Here is a 25,559-nt window from a genome sequence, read left to right on the forward strand (position 1 = left end):
GTGGTTCAAATATATGTTTGGTATTTTCAGTACTGGTGCTTTCAATGCCTATAAAATGAATGTGGGTTTTTTTCGCAGATGGTGGGGGTGCTATTTCACACTTCACCTCACACAACAGAAAGGCTTGGGGCACCCCTCACTATTTACCAGACATGTACAGGCATGCATATGTATGGGGTGTCAGACGAAATAGCTGTCAGCTGCTATCTAATGTGTAAGGCCAGCCGTGGCCGCCATGCTCCTGAATATTATCTCTTGAGGCTCCATCCTAAATCCTGGGTGTGTGACGCCACCCTTGAAGTCATTACTATACGCATACAAGTTTCAAGGACAAGGCTGTGCCTCAAGGAGGTAAGATAATGAGCCTTGTCCTTGAGGCAATCCAAGTCCTGGCGATGGCGATAAGGCTGCACATGGCCTCAGCTGCATCTCTTCTCGCTCTGCAGTACCTCTGCCACCCCGCTGATGTGTGTAGGTGTCTGTGGGCTACAGCACAATGATTTATGGACCTAGTGGATGACTCACCGCTCTGCATTGTGACGTCACAGGCTGGTTCTGAGCGCAGGCTGAGAATAGATAAGTAAATGCTGAATCCTTACAGAAGGAATATCAAGGACATTTGTTCCTGGCTGCTTGTCGACTGGCATGCAAAATGTGCAAAATAACATGTAGCAATCACACAAAGTGCCTAAGGAGCCCAAAGGATCCTTTGTCACCAGTATTATAAATGGCACATGTAGGTGGTGGTGGTGGTGGTGGTGGTGGGGGGGGGGGGGGGTTGTTACGCCCTTTATGGTCACTTTCAATGAACCCAAGTGAACTAAGGGTAAATGGCTTTGCCTCTATTGTGTTCTATGGGCTGACAAATCGAAGACCTCTCCTCGGTTATAACCTATGTGCTCTGCAGGGACTTCGGCTTCCTCCCCCACTGAAGAGATATACTTAAGCTAATGACTTCCTTGACCTTACTGCATCTGTGAGGCAGGGAAATCAGACCGTGGCCTCCCGTGGGGACAGGGAATGATGGGTATCATCTGTGCATCGGTTGGCGCTATGTAACTAATGGCAAATATTTAGCATTTTTTGGATAATCAGATGATTTAATAATATATAAAAAGAAACACCCCGGTTGAATATCCTCATTAAAATCTAACTTTTATTGAACTAAATTACAATACTAAGAGGCAAAAAGCTGCGGGAGCGCTGAGCCACCTATCATATGTATCATCCAATGCTGCTGCAATCTGCTGTATACTGTGCTCTATAGAGCTCTACTTCATAGCTAGTAGCTATATATCAAAGAGGTCACTGCTGCAGACTAATGGCTCCAGTAACCCCAGACCCCTGATGACGCCACTACCGTATGTTGGCGAAACATGTTGGGGGGCTTTCTATGTTTAGCTACAACACGCAGTCCTGGTGATATTACTTAGCCAGATATTAGTGGCAAACTATAATATGGGCCCTGATGGCCAATCTGAGTTCACTAATGGGGGCTAATTACTAGAAAATGTTTCATTGAGAAAAGCTGGGTGGCAGTCCATAGAGGAGTTACAATGGAGGCCATATTGAGTGTTACTCAGCTTTTCCCGAAGGAGACAGCTGTAAATGAGAATGCGGAAAGGAAAAACTGACAGCCACGAGATTGTTTGGCGTAGACAATGGGCTGTATAGTGAATGAATGTAGAATATGACGTTGTCATGGTTACGATGAGATTAATGACGTTAGGTTTTTAGCAGATTACAGGATTTTGTGCATTAAACCTGAATGCTGGAAAGCAGTAAGTGGACAGGAAGCTGTGACCGAAGGCGCGGATACATGATGACTGCTACTCACAGCGGGCACCTTTATAATTTATGTTTTGTAGGGAGAGATGCTGAGACTGAATTCCCCTCTATTGCTGCCCTGGCATCAAGAGCCGGGCACAGCACTGGTGCCCACATCTCTATTCTGTAAATACGGCAGAGGAGCTGTTGTAATCTGCTATCGCCCACGTGCACAGGGGCTTATTATAAAGCTCATAATACAGCTGTTTAGGTGTCATATTAGAGTTCTGTTTCCTAATACAGAGCTCCAAATCTGTGTTAAACAATAAATTTAGGTTTTCGCATAAATGCCTGCAAAACAGACATCAAATAGGGCAGAGTTTATGCAAATGCATCTCAAAAAGTGGGTTTTTGAGACCTTCATTCCTGGCCTTTTAGGCCATATTTTAAATTTTATAGGTGATTTTCATACACTTTTTCTCTTTTTAATCCAAGTGTCAACCATTTGTTGTGCACATTAAAAATACGCAATGTGGCCGGCATTTATAGAGCCTCTTCACTTCCTGATTCTGCACATTTTTTAAAATGATGCCCATAGTTACATGCGTTAAAATGGATCGCACTTGCATAGTTCGAGTGCAATATATTTTTTTTTAACGCATCAATTAACTTGACTAGGCGATTCTTAAATCGGACCAAGATACGGTAGGCCATGCGCTGTTTTTTTTTTTTACTCAGACTATCCATCTAAGTAAAAAAAACACTCCAATTAAAAAGTGGACCATACTCGCATGGAAAAAACGCTTGTGTGAATAAGCCCTTAGGGCTGGATTCACACGGGACAGATTTCAGAATTCAATTTAAACTCGCTACCTTCATCCACAAAGCCCTCCACAGTGCAGCGCCCCCCTATATCGCCTCTCTCATCTCAATCCATCACCCAGCCCGGGCTCTCCTCTCTGCTAATGAAACCAGACTGAGTGCCCCTTTAATTCGAACTTCTCATTCCCACCTCCAAGACTTCTCCAGAGCAGCACCGGTCCTCTGGAACGCACTACCAGTGGCTAGCCGAGCAATCCAGGACTCACAGAACTTCAGGCGTGCTCTAAAAACAGATCTCTTCAGGGAGGCATACCGCATTCGCTAAACAAACCCCTCTGTTCTCCGCCTGATAACATGCTCCCTGACCTGACTGCAATCCCTGCCAGCCATCATAAACCTCTTCTGCAGTCATACTGATTCTGTCGTCACACGGCCAAATATCTGACCATTGTCTATGTGTATAGCATCCCTCACACTCCACTTCGCCATACTGTGCACATCTCCAGCCCTTTTACCTTCTGTATCACCCCATTACTTGTAGTATGTAAGCTCGTTGGAGCAGGACCCGCACCCCTATTGTTTCTATCAACTGATTACTATGTAATCGTGGTTCTGTAATTTTTGTACTTTTGTCTTACTGTATTCCCCCTGTCTATATAAGCGCTGCGGAATATGTTGGCGCTATACAAATAAAGTTTATTATTATTTGCAGCTGGGTGGCGAATCTGTCACGGCAAAGCGGCGCTGAGCCGGCGCTGCGGCGCGGAATTGACAGCCGCAGCCTATCAATTCTTTTTTTTTTTCTGTTGCGGCCTCACTCCAGATTGCCGGCGGCTGAACCGCTCCCAAACCCGCGGCACACTGCAGCAGGTTTTGAACCAGCGCTTATCCCGTGAAAATCTCGTGCTTTTTCAGTGCGGCCAAACCGCGAGATTTCTGCAGGATTTCTGTCCCGTGGGAACCCAGCCTAAGGTAGTTGTCCCACCATAAGAAGTTATCCCCAATCCACAGAATAGGGAATAATTATCTGATCTGTGGGGTCCGACCACTTGGACCCCACCGATCAGGAGGACAGGGGTCCCAAAGCTCTCTGAATGCATGGAGTGGTGGTCTTGAATGCTGAAACGCAACTATCTCTGGCAGTCCCATTGAAATGAATGAAGTGGAATGTGCACATACTCATGTAACCTGAAGACCTTTGTGCTTGTGATGGGTGATGGTTCCAGAGGTAGAACCTCCACCAATCAAATAGGGGATACATTTTTTTTAGTGGGACAACCCCCTTAAAGGGAACCCGTCATGACCTTTGGGCTCAATAAATTACATTACGGTTCTCAAAGATCAGGGAAAGGGGAGTCCGGGTAGCGGTGTTTGATACGGTACTAGTGTAGTATGGCTCCACCGAAAGTATTGGTTGGCCGGGCTCAGCTACAGGCAGAGGCGTAACTTGAAGCTTCTAGGCCCCATTTAAAACCTGTAACAGAGCCCCCAACTATAATGGTTTATTCATAGTACTAGGCTCACTATATGGAGAGGAGAGGCCTTATAGGCCCCCTAAGTCACCTGGGCCCGAATGCAACTGCATCCCCTATAGTTAGGTCAGTGGCTACAGGTAACACCCAGGTCACGCCCAAAGCTGCCAAAAGCTCCCGATTGGCTGCCGCACACACCCCATTACAGATTCCTGAGTTCCGAGCTATACAGCCACGCCAACCTCCAAGCTCCCAAGCAGCCACCACGCCCATCTCCACCTTCACAGATTCTTGAGCTGAGCTGCTGAGCAATCAGCCTCTAGGCTACAGCCACATCAACCTCCAAGTGGCCACTACGCCCACCTCCTAGCTCCCGACAATTACACAGCCACTTTCCGAGTGCCAGCGAGCGATGGTTTGCTGATCCCAATATGCATGAATTTTGCCTTTTAACTTCCAGTGAAGAAGCTGCTACTAATTTTCCAAAACAAGCTGGCCTACTGCATTCTGCATAGCAGATTCATGAGCAGCATCATCATGATGAAGAACAACCTGAAAAACGTCTTCTCGAAACAATTGGATGAACAGCCCTAATTTCAGCAATGAAGAAAACTTATATTAGCCAGTCGGGAGTTCGGAGGTGGCCGTGGCTGTAGCCTCTGGGCTGATCGCTTGTCAGCTCAGCTCGGAACTCGGGAATCTGTGAAGGTGTGTGTGTGGGAACCAATTGGGAGCTTTTGGGCATGACCTGGGCGTTACCTGTAGCTGAGGCCGACCAACCCATACTTCCAGTGGAGACATGCTACACTAGTACCTTTTGATATTCACCACGTGCCCCGTTCCAACGTGAAGTTGCTGCACGCACACAATGTGACTTTTTTCAGCCCACTGGGTGTGCGTCCTCTCCCATGTAGATGTATTGGAGATGAGTCACTTTGTGTGCTGCAACTTTTTGGGGAACACAGTGCTGGAACAAGGTGCCTGGTGACTATGAAACACAGCTCCCCGGACTCCAAGTTCCTTGACCTTTGAGCCCCATAACGTAGGTTATGAAGCTCAAATGTCATGACTGGTACTCCTTAAATGTTGGAGAGCTGCCACTTGGTCCATCTCAACTCTCTGACTACCTATCGTGATGGTGAGAGTACATGGGCGCTGTGTACATAAGAGAATGGAGGAAGAAGATCACGGGTGATTGGATATGGGCCACATTTTTAATTAAGGAAGACGTTATGACACCCAGAGGCAGCAGATGGCCGGGATTAGATGGAGCTCGTGTTTGGTCGGGACCCCATGTAGCCTGAGAACATTAATTTACGCAATGTTCCTCATGGTAGCATGTGACCGACAGAAGCTGCAGCAAGGAATCCAGTCTATACTTGTCATAGAAACTGAACTGTTGCTGGGAAGTCGTACTAGATATCACTATTTACTATCTGATAATTAAAAATAAGTGTGGTGTAGCAGAGTTCAGATTGTTCTTCGGTAAAGCTCATTGACATATCGTTTACATGTTGCATGTGTTGAACCAGCGATTGTAGGACTTGGGTGGAAGTGAAGCAGATGGTGGTATGTTACGTATGGCACGCCAGTGACAGACGGAGACAGCATACATTTTTAAACAAACCAGACTTTATTTAAAGGGGGTTTCCCATTACTTAAAATAGCCTCACAGACACTCTGTATTTCCTGGTTGCTGCTGACCAGGACATGAGACTGCTGCAGCCGATCACTGGTCACAGCAGTGACCTTCTATAGCCAGTGATTGGCTGCAGCAGTCACATGTCCTGGTCAGCAGCAACCAGGAAGTACAGAGTAGTTTGTATTGGAAAAGCCCTTTAAAGAACATGATAATGCTTCAAGGGAAGGCGCTTGTGCTTAAATGTTACATAATTTGTACCCAGAATATACACTTGATAGATCTATATCCACATGTCCCTAAAAAGGAGTCCTTGGTGAGACAAGGCACTTCGAACCTCACTCCTGGCTAACCAATGGACTTTTTGAGGGGCTGGGGAAAATCCCTATACACTATACCTATCTTAGAGCGGGGACCCGCTAAGGAGGTGGAGCTTCAGTGCTTCTTTGATTCCCCATTCCCTGACGCTGCTTTCTGGCAGGGGAGCTGGGACCTTGAATCAGCACTCCTCAGCCCTTATCATGGTGCCCACACACACCTGCCACTCTTGGCACTGAGCCGGTCTCCTCCACTCCCTGTCTCCCCGGTTCCTGGGCTGGAGGGGGTGAAGCTTCACTCCGTGGCTTCCAAGCCACTAATTAGCTTAGCCGCTAATACTGTAAGGGGAAGTGCAGCAATGCTACTCTCATATACAAGCAGTGGAGCCTTACAAGTGTTCTTTGAGAGTCATTGTTTATGTGGGATAGAGAACACACACTTCTACAGTTAAAGGGTATATAGACTTTTACAACCTTATTTTATTTCTCCATGACCTCTAGGATGCAAAATAAACCAACTTTATAAATATTTTTGATGAAAAATTTCCTTTTTGTTTTGTGTATACAGCTCCTGGGCAGACCTATGTGTCTCCCCGTGGTTACAGACTACAAACAAATCCTGTGTAGTCTGATCCTGCAGTGGAGCAGAGAATGGAGTAACGTGACTACAAGGACGAGGTGCACTTAGGGTTGCCACCTTTGTCATGAAAAAATGCCAGCCATGGTTTAAAAAGGGGCGTGGCTTATTATGGCATATTATTTGATCTCCAGGCACCCAGTAGCCTCTAGTGATCGCAGCCTCGCTGGCTGCTGTATCACTTGACACAGTGGCCCCAGTTGAAATGGCGATCCCCACAGTGGCCCCAGTAGAAATAGCGACCCCCCACAGTGGCCCCAGTAGAAATACCGACCCCCACAGTAATATTAACCCCACAATAATATTATGGAGGGGGTTAATATTATTAAACCCCCTCAGTAATAATATTAACCCGCCTCAGTAATAATATTAACACTACAATAATAGTAACCCCCCTCAGCAATATTACCCCCCCCAGCAATAGTAGTAACCCCCCCTCAGTAGTAATAGTTCCCCCCAATCCATATACCATAAGACGCACCCCCTACTTCCCACCCAAATTTCGGTGGAAAAATTTACACAAAAATAACCCCCTAACTACACTACACCTAAAAAAACAAACACCAATACTCACCTACCGCCGGCATTCTCATGCGCTTATGGGTCCCCGTCGCTCCTGCAGGCTGCCCCGTCGCTCCTGCAGGCTGCCACGACGTCCTCCATGCCGGCAGAGCATTTCTTTCTGGAAGCGGGGCTTATATTCCCCGACTCCAGCAAAGATAATGCTCTGATTGGCTAGCCAGCGCTGGTGTCAGCCAATGAAAGCTGGCGCTGGGTTAACGAATCACAGCCATTCAATGATGCCATTGAATAGCTGTGATTGGTTAACCCAGTGCCGGCTTCTAATTAGCTGACACCAGCGCTGGCTAGCCAATCAGAGCATTATCTTTGCTGGAGGTGGGGAATTCAAGCCCCGCTTCCAGAAAGAAATGCTCTCCCGGCACGGAGGACATCGTGGCAGCCTGCAGGAGCGACGGGGACCCGCAAGCGCACCGGAACGCCGGCAGAAGGTGAGTATTAGATCCTCCCAGTGTGATTATCAGCGTGGAGCTGGGGCACTCCAGTTGGGAATCACTGAGAATACCAGCCTCGGTGTCAGATAGGCGGTCAGGGCTGGTATTCAAAAGTACCGGCCTGTAATATGGCCGGTAAAAAGAAAATACCAGCACCGGCCTGGTGGGCAAAATACCGGCCAGGCCAGTGAATCACAGGCCGGGTGGCAACCCTAGGTGCGCTGGAGCATTACAGATACTTGTAATAGTGTGCACAGCCTTAGGCTTTGCTCCCTCGAGCATATATCGGCCTTCCGTTTTCATGGTCAGCTGTGATCTGATGCATTGGATTGCGTATTCCCACGACGTAAAAGTACCCGGCCGCCCATGATAGCGCCGGGCGTTTTTACGTTGGGCCCAAAAGATAGTCCTGGAACTATCCTTTGGGCCGGAATACGTCGGCCGCTGCATGGGCTCCTATGGGAGCCTATGACAGCGGAAAGAGAAGGGAGGTGGGAGGGAGTTTAGCAGCGTGACTGCTAAACTCCCTGCTACTAAACTCCCTCCCTCTTCTCTCCTCCCCTCTGGCTGATTGCAATGGGAGGGGGTGGGATGGGGGCGGAGCTAAGCACTTTCCCATCCTGCCTCCCCCCATTGCTGGCTGCGAACAAGAGACGGGATGGGGATGCGTAGCTAAGCTCCCACACCCTCCCCGCAGCCAGCAATGGGAGAAGGCGGGACGGGGTGGCACTTAGCCCCGCCCCCGCCCATTGCAATCAGCCGGAGAGGAGGTGAGACAGTGAGGGGGAGGGAAGGGGCAACGGCATGGCGGCCTCTGCGTATAGGCGCCGGGGCCCATGCAGTCTAAATGGGCGCACAAATGTTAGACTTGTGCACCCGTTCAAGAGTTTATACTGCTCAGATTGTAGCATATATCGGTCAGCCACGAAACGTCGTCCGATATACGCTTGTGGGAACAAAGGCTTAGGCCCAAAGTCCATGGGCGGGTTTGATTTGCGGAATCCGCAAATCGAGCCGCCCATAGGGAAACATGGGTGCCCGCAAATAAAATAAAGCATCCAGATTTCATTTGCGAACCTCTTGGTCTAGAAAAAAAAAAAATCGCAGCATGCTTCATTTCAGTGCGGATCTCTCACGGACAGCTTCCATTCCCATAGCCCGTCCATGCATATTTTGGTGCAGATCTATATCAACTTATGTATCAAAATCTGCACGGAAGATATGGAATGTGGCGTTGATTTAATTTATTCATTTGAAGAGGTGCAATTTGCACTGAGAATCCTGAGCATAAACTGAAATGCTGTGGATTTGGGATTAGGAGACATTCATTGGACATCAATATAGTGGGTATATCCGTGCTGTCCCGCCATACATAATGGTGATACTAGCAGTCTGCATTTCTTGTATTCAAATGCAATATGAAAAAATGCTTGCATAGTACTGACTATTGGAAGTTTAACTTTTCTAAACTATGTTAGAAGGCCGCACCATACACACCCTCCTCTTGATTGGCATGCAAACTGATTTCTCTTCTTCAGTGCAATCCTACACAGACGCCATAGCAAAGCCTTCCCGCGCACCTCAGCTCTCCCTTATTTGCTGTGATTTCAGCAGTGTACTACACATGCGCCTTGAGGATTGTTACTCCCACGGTCATCTGATCTCAGACACAGTGGGAGTAATGATCCTCAAGGTGCATGCGCAATATGCCGCTGAAGTTACAGCTAGTAAGGTAGAGCTGTATGCCAATCCAGAACAGGATGCCTGGAGCAGCAAGGAGGGAAATGAATGACTCTTTTCTGCAAAATCTGACTCTTTTTAGCGTGTTTTAAGCCAGCGCCAGAAAACTTCAAAAGCAGATTGTAAAGATACCGGGGTATGGATTATAAAACCAAATAGTCATAAGGAAATCTCATTTGCAGCGCTGTTAAAGGTTTATCGTGCATTGTATTGTAAAAACTTGATGACAGGTTCCCTTTAAATTGGGAATCCTTTTGGATTCTTGCTCTGAATAACAATCACCTGAAGGCAATAAATCAATGTCACAATCAATATTTGGATTCACTTGTGATAAATGTTTGCCTTTATGTAATTTGCATATTTTATTACTCCTCATGTGATAATTAATGTGCAGAAGTGGTTGTTATTTGCCAATAGACTTTCAGTAAGACATTTCAGCTACAACACATAAGCCACGGTTTCGGAACTCTGTTTCTTGACTAACGCCATAGAGGAACGAAGAACAGTAAAGTTTTATCCTTACATTGCACCCAGGACTGGATCTCTTTTTGTATGGACTGTGTTGCCCAGAACATGGGTATCCCCATGTGCTGCTCTGCTGATAGTGGTGAGCTAACCATTGGATTTGTGCTTGCTTCTGAACCTCCACATGTACATGCCATTACATATGGCTATGATTGTCAGACATCCCAGAGCCTCGGCCTTATATGTTTGATCTATTTATCTCCGACTCGACATCTCAGACAAATCTGGTTAATTTGAAAGCTAATTTGGAAGTAATTGTTAACCAGTCAGGTGTGCAATTACATGAAGTAATTCCTGAGCTGTACGGGGAGATCTAATTATGATCACAAATTACAACATATAATTATCTGGGAGATATGTGATTTAAAGAGGAGTTATACTATTGGTTGTAGGATGGCGAACCTTACATATGGATTTCTACTTTACTGACTGTATGTATATAGATGCATGCTAGCTCCATGAAACTCCAGTGTTATTTATTGTACCGACATGCCAAAAATCCTGTTGTAGTGGTATGTAAGTTGATGATGAAGTGGCGTTACCTCAGGTGATGCTCGGGAGCGCCCTCACTTGTATAAGTTGTGAAGTGTTATCTTGTGAACACTGGCCAGCGGGCTCATGGGAAGGCAACGTGAATTATTAGACTTGGAATGAGGAGTGATAGTGGGCGCCAGACAGATGGGACATGCCATCTCCGAAGTTGTGTGAGCATTTAACATTCCTTGACCCACAGTGCCATGTGTACCATAGAAGGCGTTACTACCCAGAGTAGACAGCGCAGTAGTCGCCCATGGGTGCTTAATAATAGTGATCGGCAGTGTCTGGGTAGAACTGTCTTTATGAACAAGTAGTGACTCAGACAGAAATCACATCCACATTTGATGCAGGAGACCCCACATGTATATCTTGTCAGTGCAGCGTTCCATAGCTTCCATGGGGTATGGCAGCAGAAGACCCACCAGAGCACCTCTGTTATCATCACAACACCAGACACAGCGCCTCACGTGGATTACTAACTGAACCCTAGAGGACGGTAATGTGTCCCGAGGAGTCACGGCACCAGTTGTTTCGATGTGATGGTAGTGCTCGTTTATGATGAACACATATAGACCTCCGTTGTCAACAAGGTGCTGTGCAGGCTGGTGGAGGCTCCATACTGGTGTGGGTTGTTCTCATGGTATTGGTTGGGTCCAAGGCTTCACCTAAATACATCATTGACTGCTGCCTGTTATGTTTCACTGTTTGGTGACCATTTGTAGCCCTTCATGGAGTACATGGCCCCCCACAATGATGGGATATTCCAGCAGGATAATGCACTGTGCCATCAGGCCTAAGTTGTCCAGAATTGGTTGGAGGAGCATTCTGGAGAGTTCCTATGAATGGTGCGGCCAGAACGTTCACCAGATATGAGCCCAATCGATCATTTATGGGATGTGGTGGAGAGGTGCATTCATACCTGAGATCTTGCACATATACTACGGAGCTGTGGGGGGGCTATCCAGAAGGCTCAACATCCCTCCAAACATCTTCCATTCACTTGTGGAATCAATGCAATGTTGATTTGCTGCACTTTACTAGGTTAGAGAGGGTCCCTCATGGTATTAGTTTCTGTCCCATGACTTTTGACATGTCAGTATATAATCTTATACAGATCTCCAAAGCTGCCATATAGAGATAAATAGTAACATTTTATCAGTCTGCAGACCCCACCATAGGGAGCTCAAGAGTATATACTGCACATTGATGGGAATAATAAAACTGTATACAGTAAGCTCCTGAGCTCCCTCTAATGGTGATTGCTGACACATAGAATGTTAATATTTAATTTTTTTGTCTGCATCAGAAAGATGAAATTCCAACTGCAATAAAGATATATTTAAACATAAATAATAACGATAATTGTGACTTAACATCCTGTTTCCACAGAGAAAGATGGGAGCTCCAGCGCCCCAGAAATGGAGGGATCAGAGACTGCAGGCGGAGGGGAAACAGTCCCAGATGAAAAGGCTGTCATCGCTCCTCTGGTGCTGCCCGCTATGGGCCCAGTCAAAATACCCATCCCAGAGAGAGAGACATGGACCCGTCAGATGGATTTCATCATGTCTTGTGTGGGTTTCGCTGTTGGTTTGGGAAATGTATGGAGATTTCCATACCTCTGCTACAAGAACGGTGGAGGTAAGAGATGGTTAATGATAACCAATTCTATCTATCGTGTTTCCCTGAAAATAAGACCCTGTCTTATATTAATTTTTGCCCCAAAAGAGGTGCAAGGTCCTATTTTCAGGGGACGTCTTATTATACTTATCTAGCAGGCTCAGTCCAGGTCCCTCCAATCACAGTCATTGCGTTGTGGAGGTGAGATTTATGAATAGGCTGAGCCGTGGCATTGATTGTCCAATTCATAAATCCCACCTCCACAACGCGATGGCTGTGACTGGTTCTGCGCCCCCTGCTCAGCCAATCAAGGCAGCGCTCAATGAACCAATCACAGCAATTGACTTGGTTCATGGAGCGCTGCATTGGTTCTCGAGCACTGCTCAGCTAAGCAATCAGAGCCATCGCTTTCTGGAGGCAGGATTTATGAATCCTGTAAGCAGGACATGATCTTCTGTGGACGGCCGAGGACTGCAAGAACTGCGTTGGAGCTCCGGAGAGCAGCGGGAGGGACCTGGCCTGAGCCTCCTAGGTAATGTATTCCTTTTTTTAATGTACTGCTGCTAGGGCTTATTTTTGGGGTAGGCCTTATTTTCGGGGAAACAAGGCATCCATCTATTTATGAGTTCTGGGTACAAAAGCTTACATTCTACTAAAGTATTATGTTTCAAAGAACACTTCCTTCACCACCAGTTTATTTGACATTTTGTAATCTTCGGGGCTCTACTACATTGATCTTTGCTTTTCAGTTTATCAAGTCTCCCTGACTCAAATCTGGTCAACATTTCCCCTTATCAATTCTTTTGTCCTTGGAGATGTTCTAGAGACTGTTCCGGGAGGTAGTTCTGATAAAGTACGCAAATGTCAAGATGTTCTTTTCATCTTATATCTGCTGGGCCTTAGCAATGTACCTAGATTACCAGGTAACACTAAATAGGCCTTAGGGAGATAAGAGGGTGTGTAAAGGCATGACTTTCCATCTTGTACCTCCCATTTTCCTGCGTAGACCATCTCGCGTTTGTAGGACATTAGAACTTTTAGCAGTTTGCGATTTTTCCACTTCATGTACGTATCATTGTAGGCTGAAGTAACAATAATGTATGACATTACAATCATTGGTTGGTTTTACTTGCAGTACCATGCCTGACCATGTGGTGTGCTCTTACGAATGTACATGTCCAGGAGCATCGCATGGTACACAGCACTTTTATTCAGATTAAAGGGGTATTCCAGGACTAACTATGGACGACCTATCCTCAGTTCGATGGGAGTATGCTGCTTGGGATCCCAACCTATCTGATTGTCCTCCCTGCTGTCAGTGCAGTGGGCCAGACATCATCATAGGTGGTCAGGGAAAGAGGTGTAATTTCCGTCTTAACTCTCTTTGAAATCAATGGGAGCACTGCCATCAATAGTTTATAACTGGACAACCCCCTTAATATAAGGAGTAATGTGACCTCCATTATATGCCAGGCAAGGGTTTGTCACCCAGCTTTCCTAGAGTGCTGATTGACATATATAGTGGTACACAAGTGGTGTATGTCTGTCGGCCTTTCTCCCAGGTCTTGGTTCCCTTGTCTTCTGGGCTTGCTGTGCTTGAGAACACGCTGTTATGTTATCAAGCTATTTCTGAGTTTCTTCCTGGATTTTCCATTACCAGCGTGATACAGCGATGCCCTCACATAACTGCCGCACTCTACTATGCTGATCTCATAGCAAAATCTAGACTCCTCTCTGGAGTCCTCCAACGTCCCATTAGTTGTAAGTACCCTAATGGCCATACTCTGAATCGCTGTGAAACGTGCAGCGTCAATAGCTACTATTTAATCAGAGACACGTAATAATAAGTTGACTTGTACATAGTTTTATTTATTTCCTTTGGGAAAATTGTCATCTAAATCACATGATTCTGCACAGTATTTCACTTATGAGAGCGGCAGTTTGTGCTTCAGAGCTGCTCTTTCCATAGACAGGAAGCTGCAAACATTGCTGGCCATTTTGGAGACCATAGAGAGCTGTCTTTGGTCATCTGCGTACAAGTACAAAAAAGGAACTCTTTGCCCATGAGCTCACATAAGCGTATTTTTTACGTGGGTAATACACGTAATTCCATTGAATTACATTAGGCCATTCAGACCTGCATTTTACGCGTGGAACATGCTCTATAAAAGCTTAAACACATTGGCGTGTTTTTGTCCCATTATGCGGTCTGATAATCACGGTCATATAACGGGACAAAACTAGACCATTGATTTCAATGCTTTTGTTTTTAATATTGGGATTCTCGCTCATTAAAAAATAGGACTTGCGCTATCTTTCCCGCACATAGTATTAACTTGATCAGCTTCTACATTGAAGTAAGCTCTAGGCTGGACCTGGGAGACTCTATTGATCTCGTATATCTGGATTTCTCTAAAGCATTTGACACCATTCTGCACAATAGGCTGATATATAAAATAAGGCAGCTCGGATTGGGTGAAAACGTGTGTATCTGGGTAAGGAACTGGCTCAGAGATAGAAAGCAGAGGGTGGTAATAAATGGTTTGTGCTCTGATTGGGCCACCGTCGCTAGTGGGGTGCCACAGGGCTCAGTACTAGGCCCCATTCTGTTAAATATATTTACCAACGACCTGATAGAGGGACTGCACAGTAAAATATCAATATTTGCAGATGATACCAAACTATATAAGGCAATTAATACAACGGAGGACAATGTGCGGCTACAGAAGGACCTAGATAAGCTGGGGGCTTGGGTAGGAAAATGGCAAATGAAGATCAATGTGGATAAATGTAAGGTTATGCACATGGGCAGGAGAAACGGATGTCACCAATGGGGTACTGCTAGGGAAAAGTGATATGGAGAAAGACCTGGGGATACTAGGGGACTGTAGACTTAACTGGAGTAGTCAATGCCAGTCAGCTGCTGCAAAAGCAAATAAAGTCTTGGGGTGTATTAAAAGAGGTATAGGGGCGAGGGACAAGAACATTATCCTCGCACTATATAAGGCACTTGTCAGGCCTCACATGGAATACTGCGCACAGTTCTGGACACCGGTGCTTAGGAAAGATATTGCAGTGCTTGAGGGGGTTCAAAGAAGGGCAACTAAATTAATAAATGGAATGACGGGACTGGAATACCCAGAGAGGCTATCCAAATTAGGATTATTTACCCTGAAAAAAAGACAGCTAACTGGTGATCAAATAACTATGTATAAATATGTTAGGGGACAGTACAGGGATCTCTCCTATGATCTGTTTATACCCAGGACTGCAATGGTAACAAGAGGACATCCGCTACGTCTAGAGGAAAGCAGGTTTCATCACCAACATAGAAGAGGGTTCTTTACTGTAAGAGCAGTGAGACTGTGGAACTCTCTGCCGGAGGGCTCTTTCACACGAGTGTATATCGGCTGCCGTTTTCACGGCCGCCCGATATACGCTACCATGTGAGGTGTAAAAACTTGTGAACAGGCGCACAAATCTAATCACAGCGTATATCGGCTGACTGTGAAAACAGCGGGCTGATATACGCTCATGTGAAAGAGCCCTGAGGACGTGGTAAAGGCAAAATCCATAGAGGAGTTTAAGGGAAACTAAATGTCTTTTTAGAACGCTACGATATTACAGGATATAGACATTATGTGACCAGCGGGGTTGTTGATCTCAGACTTGATCCAGGGATTAATCTGGCTGCCATCACGGAGTCGGGAAGGAATTTTTCCCCCTAAAACGAGGGTAAATTGGCTTCTGCTTCATTGTTTTTTTTTGCCTTCATCTGGATCAAAATTTGGCTTTTTTCAGCCTAACATACTATGTTACTATGTAGGTAGGGCAGTATTCATCTTCCCGCTGTTTTTTTCAAACTTTTAATAGCACGACCTTCCCAGCACAACACGTCACACTATTGCATGCGTTTATGGCAATACACCCGTGTGAAGCCGCCCTTACAGTCTATGGGTGCATAAAATATGCATGTTACATGCATATTTACAGTGTACTGTGTAAAAAAACATGCACTTAATATGCAGCCAAACTGCGCTCATTTGAGTGAGCCATTAGGCCGGTTTCAAACAGGCGAGCAAAATATCTAGGCCCGATATTGCGCTTGTCAAAGTGCGTTTTTCCCACGGATGCGAGGCGTTTTTCAGGCAAAAACACCTCGCATCGCTTCTGTAAAATTCCAATCCTCTTGCGTGTTTGATTTCCTTTTGATTTCAATGGGAAGCCTTGCATCACACCCATATGCACATCGCACGGCATGTGAGTGCCATGAAATGTATTTAAGGTGCCATTGAACTCTATGGGCAATATGTTCCGAGGAACACGAAAAAATAGGACATGCAGCGATCTTTTTTTTTCCCCTCGCAGCGTCGCTGTGAGGGAAAACATCGCTCATGTGTACGACTCCATTCAAAAGAATAGAGTTCATATTCACGCAAGTTTTGTGCATCTCGCAACGCACAAAACTCACACAAAATTCACGCTTGTATGAAAGTAGCCCGCAAACATGGCCATCTGTTGAAGTCCCAAGGCCACCTGCACGCGGCCAGGTTTGAATTGCGGAATCCGAGACCGCCTCCCGATCCACGTCATTCCACACCAATTCAAACCTAATCGACCATCTGCATGTCCGCTCACATAAGGGGACAGCAATTTCGATTTTCTGCTCGCAGAAAAAAAAGCAGCATACTCCATTTTTGCGCAGATTCAGCATGGACGGAATCCATTGAAGCGGAAAGGTAACTAGGCGATGACGCTGGAACAGCAGGAGTTAAAAAAAAATCTGTACTGCGCATATCCGTGCGAACCATCCACAGTACCTATAAAGAAGCTAAATGACAGATACGTGGGGACGCCGGCCAAGCACATGGTCGGATTCCGCTGCAGGCTCCCGCATGCGGAATCCGACCCATTCGTGTGCAGGCGGCCTAAGGGCTTTTACCCGCTAGCGTTTTTTTTTTTTTTAACTCTGCGATATTGCTGCGTTTTTTCCAATGAGAGTTTCTGTTAAAATTGCATTGCACAAAAATCGTAAGTTTGTGCTTTTGCGATTTCTGTGCGATGCGATTTTAACATTAGAAAGTCCCATTGGAAAAAACCCAGCGATATCGCAGAGTTAGAAAAAACGCTAGTGGGTAAAAGCCCAAAGGCTGGTTTCTCACAGGGCGGAATCCCGCCGGAAATCTTGCAGTTTTGCCGCAGCGAAAAAACGCAAGATTTCCGCATGCTTTTCCATTGCGGCTGGTGCTCCTATAGAGAGCAGCGCGACTGCAACAGAAAAAAAAATACACATGCTGCGGCTGGGGAATCCGCGCCGGCTTCTGCCAGCTTTGCCGTGATGGATTGGCCTTCCTGTGTGGACGAGATTCTCGTCCACATGGCTGGCTAATCCTGGGATTAGGGGCCGCCGCGAAATTGCGCACTGAATTTCCGCGGCAAAGCCGCTCTGTGTGAACCCAACCTTAGAAAGAGGAAAAAGTATTGCAGCACAGAAGATCCCATTGAGCTGTGTTGCGAACAAAAAGTTGCATCACGGTCACATGGTCATGAGACACATCTGTAGCGCCAAGTTTATATTACCTAGAGGGGATTATTGTCCTATAATAGTCATATTACATCATATTTCATTCTCGGCCTTACAGTGGCCATAAAACCAGTCACATTTACGCATTTAGATTAGCCAGGATTAGTGCCGCCCAAAATGTCAGCCTTCCCGCTCCCGTGACCGGCCTCCATCTCTACACATAATTGCTCCTTATGTCGCTTTAATAAGGCTGAGTGACCTATATAAAAATTGCTATGAGTAATCGGAGCGTTTCCCCTCCCGCATCCACCGTTCCAGTCTTGCAGAGAATCATACACTCTAAAAATGGAAATCTGCAGCAGGAGGGGGGGGGGGGGGGGGGGGGGAGGAAAAAGATGTTATTTATCGAGGTAATATCGCAGCGAGGTGGAGGAAAGCGGGAATATGAATTATACATCTGCCACAATATGTTCTTACTGGTATCATGGAAGAGTGCAAGTAGTCCCTCCATGATTTTATATAAGGACACCGTCCCGTCATACAACATGCAGAGCTCAGCGGACGTTATATGAAAGCTCAGGCCTTCCCATGGAGTAGATCTAATGCCCGAGGGCTTAAACGCACGGGCGCGATTTTGTCCCGTTATGTGGCTGTGATAATCTTGGCCGCATAGCAGGACAGAACAAAACCATTGATTTCAATGGTTTTCGTTTTCGTTAGCGATATTATCAACCGTTAGGTGTACAGGCGAGAAAAGATAGGACTTAACATAATAACTACTTGCAGGAAAGATCGGGCAGGACCTATCTTCCCACTGAGTTTTTCCGTGGAGGAAAAAAAAAAAATCCGTTCAAGCACAACTATGCACTGTAGAGGCAAGCGTAGTTGAGCATATGGCAGTCCGAAACCGCCCCTAGGCTTCCTTAACACGGATGATTTTCTGCATTTAAGTTACATGTATCAAAACATTGCAACTAATAGAACCAATGGTTTCCCATGGAAAGCTGCAGATGAATGATTTGTAGTCGCATCAAAAAAATCACAACAAAAAAGATAGGACATCAGCGGCGGAATTCAGCGACTGAAATTCCCTGCTGCGTGAAAAAATAGGTCTTGATCTATCTTTTGGCAGGAAATCGCAGAAGCCTCCATAGATTCCTATGGGAGATTATGCGAGGTGGCTGGCAAAGGGAGATTAATTCCCCAGTAGCGCGATGCCGGGTTACCCTGCAGGAGAAAATAAGGAAATCCACAGCATTGCACTGCTGGGGAATCCCTTATTCTCCTCTGCAGGGGAACCCGGCATCGCACTGCTGGGGATCTCCTTATTCTCCCCTATAGGGAAATCCCAGTATTGTACTGAGACAAAGGGAGTCCTCGGTGATGAAGGGAAGCCCTGGGGAACCTCTTTCATCTCCCCTGTGGGTCTTCTCTTCACTGGAGAGGGAGGGATGAAGGGGGTTTCCCCTGGGGACTCCCTCCATCTCTCTCTTCAGCAACGCATATTTTCAGCCAGTTCCAGCTGCCCTGACCTTCATAACCAGCGCTGCAGAAGATCTTCCATTCAGAAGATTTTCTGCAGCACTGTGACTTTTTTCATGCAGCTAATAGTGTGATTTTGTAGCCCGTGTGAATGAGCCCTTATTATGTATTTTGTTATTCTTGCGTTTTTTTTGTGCATATATTCACTGCGTTTTTCATGCACACAAAAACAAAAAATGAAGGTCCCACTGATTTTGCCTTCATGCCTAAATACGCACTGAATACGCACGTATCATGCACATTCACAACATATTTACACAATCCCATAGACTTTTATAGCCAATTTCGGTCTATAATACTATAATATATAATTATAATATAAGGGCTGCAGATCGGACGGTTTCCATTGACTTCTTTTGTGAATACTGTGAATTTTTGATACGGGAATTTCCCATGGAAAATTGGCAGCAGACGCACCTCCCGAAAACAAGCCTTAAAATTTGTGATTGTGTCTCATTAATTTGGAAGCCTGATAGTAGGGTGGTAGAACGTGGTACGCATTTTATTGCTGGGAAGGCGGTGCTTGGATTGGAAATCAGTAGTAATAGATTGTGAGTGTGCGCAGCTAGTTTATGATCTGGCGTTCACCAATGGATTCTCGGTACAATTGGATTTTGTTTAAGTGATTGAAGAAGAGTTTTCATTACGAGAATAAATAGTAGCGGGAAGAGTGGGCAGCGCTGGTGTGTGCCAGTTTTACTTGTGACTGCTCATGATAAGAGTGGTGACTATTACATATGCTCTTCTTAAGGGCTTATTCAGATGACTGTATTTACGCAGGTATTTAGTCACGTAAAAATATCCCCGAAGAAACGCGACCGTCCTAAGCATTGGATTTCAATGGGTTCAATTAGATGAACAATTTTTTTGCGGCACAGAATAATCGTTCCGGAAAAAATAGCATATACTCAACATTTTTCGGTCGCCGCTTTTATACGCCGCATAAAAAGATAGGTCTTGCCCTATCTTTTGACGTGATACGCAGTAAGCTCCATAGACTTCTATAGAAACTGGAAAAAAGGGAGGGGCGAGGGAGTTACCCTGCGTACAACTCTGGGAAAAGAAGACAGCTCGCCCTATTTAAGCATTATTAGTCATTCAAAGGATTTCTGCCGATCGCTGGTTTTCAACGCTTCTACGTATTTTTTTGCCTGTATGCAGCAGTGCCCCGTGTGAATGGCATAAAATACGTGAATAAAGATAGGGAGTCAATTGTGGCAAAACTTCATTAATGTGAAGATACGGGTGAACGTAAAAACGCATACTTTCGTGTGAAGAAGGCCTAAGTGTGTGTAGATCAAATGTTCATCTGACACTATACAGAGAAACTACATGCAAAAAAGATAGGGCAAGTCCTATCTTTTCTCGCGTGTCAATCCCGATCGTGAAAACGAAACCACTGAAATCAATGGTTTTGTATCGTCCTGTCTTGTGGCCATGATTTTCACTGCCCCAAAACAGGATAAAAAACACGCCCATGTGTTTAAGCCCTGAACAAGGCTTTTTTGCGTGCGTATTGGCGTATTTTTCTGTACTTTTTCTGCTCACTTGGCATGTTCATTTGCAAATGGCAAACAAATTCCCCGATTGAAATACATAATTAGTTCCAGATGTGTTCGCTTTCCAGCGCATCTACACAGTGTTTTAACGCATCTACTCGTGTACTGCGCATGCAGTTGCGCGGCCCACATTGACTTCTATGGGGACCTTTAGTCTGCAAATATGCAGAAAGGTGGAGCATGTTCCATTGGTTTTTTTTTATAGCGCGACCGAAATGTGTATGAAAAATACGGAAATGTGAATGAATTCATTTAAATCAATGGTTCTATTCTCCCCGGATTGCGTGCCGGGGTGTAGACTTTTCCACAACTTTGGAGGAAACACCATTATGGAGTCCAGCAGGTGTAAGAAAGGATCCCGATCCTTGCTAAAAATGGATTTATTGGTTTACCTGAGCATTACTGATGTATATTATATGTTCACAGGTGTGTTTCTTATTCCTTACTTGCTGATTGTCTTCGTGGGAGGCATTCCGGTGTTCTTTTTGGAAATCGCTTTGGGACAGTTCATGAAACAAGGAGGAATTGCAGCATGGAACATCGCCCCGCTTTTTAAAGGTAACCCAAAATACTGGGGAGAACCTGCATTTAAAGAGGACTGGTCATGTATCTTATAGGCAAACAATCCGGATCATACAGGACCCTCTATATACTCAAGTACTGGCCGACCCAAGTATAAGCCGAGTCAATAAGTCTTTACCACAAAAAAATGGTAAAACTTATTGACTCGAGTATAAGCCGAACTATACTTGTGTATATACTAGGTAAAAAAAACCCCCACATTACTCACCTCCAAGCCGGCGTCTGTGTCCTCGGCACGATGGTCTTCCCGTCAGAAGGAATTCAAAGCCGAACAGGGAGATGACAGCGGTGAGAAGTCTTAAGCAGCTTACCGCACCGCCGGGGGGACCATTGCGCCGAGGACATAGACGCCGGCTGGGAGGTGAGTATTGCCCTTTTTTTTTGTTTGTTTGTTTTTTTACCTCACTTGAGTATAAGCCAAGGGGGGCTTTTTCAGCACACAAAAAAATTGTAGCTGGCTTCTAGTGTGAAGGTCTGGGGAGCCTTTCTGCCATCTAAGATGGCATCATAAATGGCACATGGTAGGTGGAGGTCTCTGTTGCAAATCTTGCATTGAGGCCAAAGAAATTAAAGCTACAGCTCTACCTATTCTCCTCATTAAGCAGGAAGCTGCAGGAATAGCATCCTCAAACCTGTAAGTGTTTAACCCCATCCTCACCATTCATGTATTCATACATGGGGGCCCCAATCTCACGATCGGTGGACATCCTATTGGTCGGTCAGACCCACCCCATCAGATTATTCCGTATCCTGTGGCCGTATCTATCCTTGGCCTCTTAATGATTGCTCATCATCCATAGTTATCACGACGTGGCTATGGGTTCCTTTGATTGCTGTGCCTTATAGCAAGCACTATATCATCAAGCCTGGTAGTTACTATGTCCATATTTTTTGGAATGGTGAAGTATTAAATCTTGTCTACTTTCTGCAGGTCTTGGTTTTGCCTCGATGGTGATAGTGTTCTTCTGTAACACCTATTATATTATGATACTGGTCTGGGGCCTCTACTATCTAGTACACTCATTCACCAACACCTTGCCTTGGGCCACCTGTGGACACCCGTGGAACACAAAGGAGTGTACTGAAGTCTTCCTTGTAGATCAGTGCTCCAATGAGACCACAACCAATAGCACCAATTCCAGCATTCTATACAACATCAGTTGTGATGCTCTCCTGAACAAACGCTCACCTGTCATTGAATTCTGGGAGTAAGTAGTTACAGTATATTTTTGTACATAGGGGGTGGTATTGTAGTAGTTATATTCTTGTACATAGGAGGCAGTATTATAGTAGTTATATTCTTGTACATAGAGGAGCAGTATTATATTCTTGTATATAGGGGGCAGTATTATAGTAGTTATATTCTTGTGCATAGGAGCAGTATTATAGTAGTTATATTCTTGTACATAGGGGGCAGTATTATAGTAGTTGTATTATTGTACATAGGGAGCAGTATTATAGTAGTTATATTCTTGTACACAGAGGGCAGTTTTATAGTAGTTATATTTTGTACATAGTGGGCAGTATTATAGTAGTTATATTCTTATACATAGGAGGCAGTATTATAGTAGTTATATTCTTGTACATAGGGGCAGTATTATAGTAGTTATATTCTTGTACATGGGGGCAGTATTATAGTAGTTATATTCTTGTACATTGGGGGCAGTATTATAGTAGTTATATTCTTGTACATAGGAGGCAGTATTATAGTGGTTATATTCTTGTACATAGCAGGCAGTATTATAGTAGTTATATTCTTGTACATAGGGGCAGTATTATAGTAGTTATATTCTTGTACATGGGGGCAGTATTATAGTAGTTATATTCTTGTACATAGGAGCAGTATTATAGTAGTTATATTATTGTACATTGGGGGCAGTATTATAGTAGTTATATTCTTGTACATAGCAGGCAGTATTATAGTGGTTATATTCTTGTACATTGGGGGCAGTATTATAGTAGTTATAGTCTTGTACATAGGGGGCAATATTATAGTAGTTATATTATTGTACATTGGGGGCAGTATTATAGTAGTTATATTCTTGTACATAGCAGGTAGTATTATAGTAGTTATATTCTTGTACATAGGGGGCAGTATTATAGTAGCTATATTCTTGTACATAGGGGGCAGTATTATAGTAGTTTTATTCTTATACATAGGGGGCAATATTATAGTAGTTATATTCTTGTACATAGGAGGCAGTATTATAGTGGTTATATTGTTGTACATAGCAGGCAGTATTATAGTAGTTATATTCTTGTACATAGGGGGCAGCGTTATAGTAGTTATATTATTGTACATAGAGGGCAGTATTATAGTCATTATATTCTTGTACATAGGGGGCAGTATTATAGTAGTTATATTCTTGTACATAGGGGGCAGTATTATAGTAGTTATATTCTTGTACATAGGGATGAGTATTATAGTAGTAATATTCTTGAACATAGGGACATTATTATAGTAGTTATATTCTTGTACATAGGGGGCAGTATTATAGTAGTTATATTCTTGTACATTGGGGGCCGTATTATAGTAGTAATATTCTTGAACATAGGGACATTATTATAGTAGTTATATTCTTGTTCATAGGGGGCAGTATTATAGTAGTTATATTCTTGTACATAAGGGGCAGTATTATAGTAGTTATATTCTTGAACATGGGGAGCAGTATTATAGTAGTAATAATTTTGTACATAGGGGCAGTGTAGTTACATTCTTGTACATAAGAGGCAGAGTAGTAGGTACAAATTTGGTTATGCTACCTGTGTATAACCATTATTACATGTTGAGCACAATGTACATCACTCATCCATTTTATTTGCTGGTCTCTTTGGCAGGAGGAAGGTGCTGCAAATCTCCAGTGGCCTTCATGAGCCTGGGGAGTTAAATTGGCAGATGATTCTTTGTTTGCTTGCCACCTGGATCATTGTCTATTTTTGCATCTGGAAGGGAGTGAAATCAACAGGAAAGGTAAGGAGCTGGAGAGCATCACAAGGGTTCATCTTATACCTCGTACATTGTAACTGTTTAAACTACTTACTGGAGGAGTCTAATATACCAGAATTAAGAAAAACAATGCAGTAAATGGTAATAGACAGAACTACAATAATGCATTGCAAAGGGGTTTTCATCATGCTTAATCAGACCGGGTTAAACAGTTTTGGAGGTTTGGTTTATTCTTTTCAATCCCTCACGATTTTTAATATTCTCTGTTTGTTGTCAGTGATGGAAGCGCTCCTGTTTACGTTAAAATAACCTGCATAGCAATAATACTTCCCCCAGCCAAGAGATTGCTACACTTCTGTGAGATGAATACTATAAGGCTGCCTGTCCACGGGGATCTCCGGCACGGGAGCTGTCGCCCGGGAGTAGGAGCCGTAAGACGGATCTTCACTGTCAGCCTATCTGACAGATAGGCTGACCGCGGAGAATCGCGGCAATTCGCAGCATGCTGCAAATTGCTGTACGCAATGATTCTCCGCTCGTGGACAGAGGGGCGGTGCTTTCCACAGCAATGCTATGGAAAGTGTGCATTGCGTTCCCCGCGGACGCGGGGAACGCAATTCAATAACGCCCGTGGACAGGCAGCCTTAGGGTGCATTTACAAAAGTGTGGGGGGTCTGGAACGCAGACCGAAATGCGAATGTTGCCTGTATCCAAATTAAGAGGAAATATTATATAGAGTACTCATAGAGAACCATAATAAATCACTATACATAAGACCGTCTAGTGATCAGAATGAATTCTGTTTATTGTTGTACATTGCTAGTTTATATGCAAGTTGTAAAGAAGGCGTTTCCAAATGTTACCTGATGCCTGGTTACAAAGTACTTTTGGCAACTGTAAATCAACAAGCTTTTCTAAACAAAAGGTATCAACAAAACTGTTTGACGTAGACATAGAAACAGTTACAGTGTGATACTCTTGGCTGTCTACTTTTGTTATTTCTCGTTTGACTAGAAGTGTAATCTTCAAAGTTCATCAGCAATTTGCACATCAAAAGAGGGGACATTGTTTCTAGTTTTCACATAGACAAAACTGGTTCGGCCACCTACTCGGGAGTCAGCACAAAGTTGGTATTCAGTAAGATAACTGAATAAAATCTAATTAATCATACATTTAGTATTTTAAAATCAATATTCAAATAAACGCTTGAATATACCTTTTTACATATGATTCTGTATCCAAATTCTACTAGCAACTTCCGGAATGTTTTACATATAATACATAACATTATATAACCAAATAACTAATGTCACATTCAT

At 44.5% G+C, this 25,559-nt stretch overlaps 1 protein-coding gene across 1 annotated transcript in view; it reads left to right on the forward strand.

Moving 5' to 3' along the window:
- The window catches only part of LOC136621337 (sodium- and chloride-dependent creatine transporter 1-like), a 91,955-nt gene that overhangs the window by 21,646 nt on the left and 44,750 nt on the right, over positions 1 to 25,559 (forward strand). The window contains exons 2-5 of the mRNA XM_066596782.1: positions 11,859 to 12,107; positions 21,138 to 21,269; positions 22,225 to 22,501; positions 24,132 to 24,264. Coding sequence (XP_066452879.1) covers positions 11,859 to 12,107; positions 21,138 to 21,269; positions 22,225 to 22,501; positions 24,132 to 24,264 — 791 coding nt within the window. The remainder of the gene's footprint in view (positions 1 to 11,858; positions 12,108 to 21,137; positions 21,270 to 22,224; positions 22,502 to 24,131; positions 24,265 to 25,559) is intronic.

This window comes from Eleutherodactylus coqui, chromosome 3 (genome assembly GCF_035609145.1).
Source record: "Eleutherodactylus coqui strain aEleCoq1 chromosome 3, aEleCoq1.hap1, whole genome shotgun sequence".
Lineage (NCBI taxonomy): Eukaryota > Metazoa > Chordata > Amphibia > Anura > Eleutherodactylidae > Eleutherodactylus > Eleutherodactylus coqui.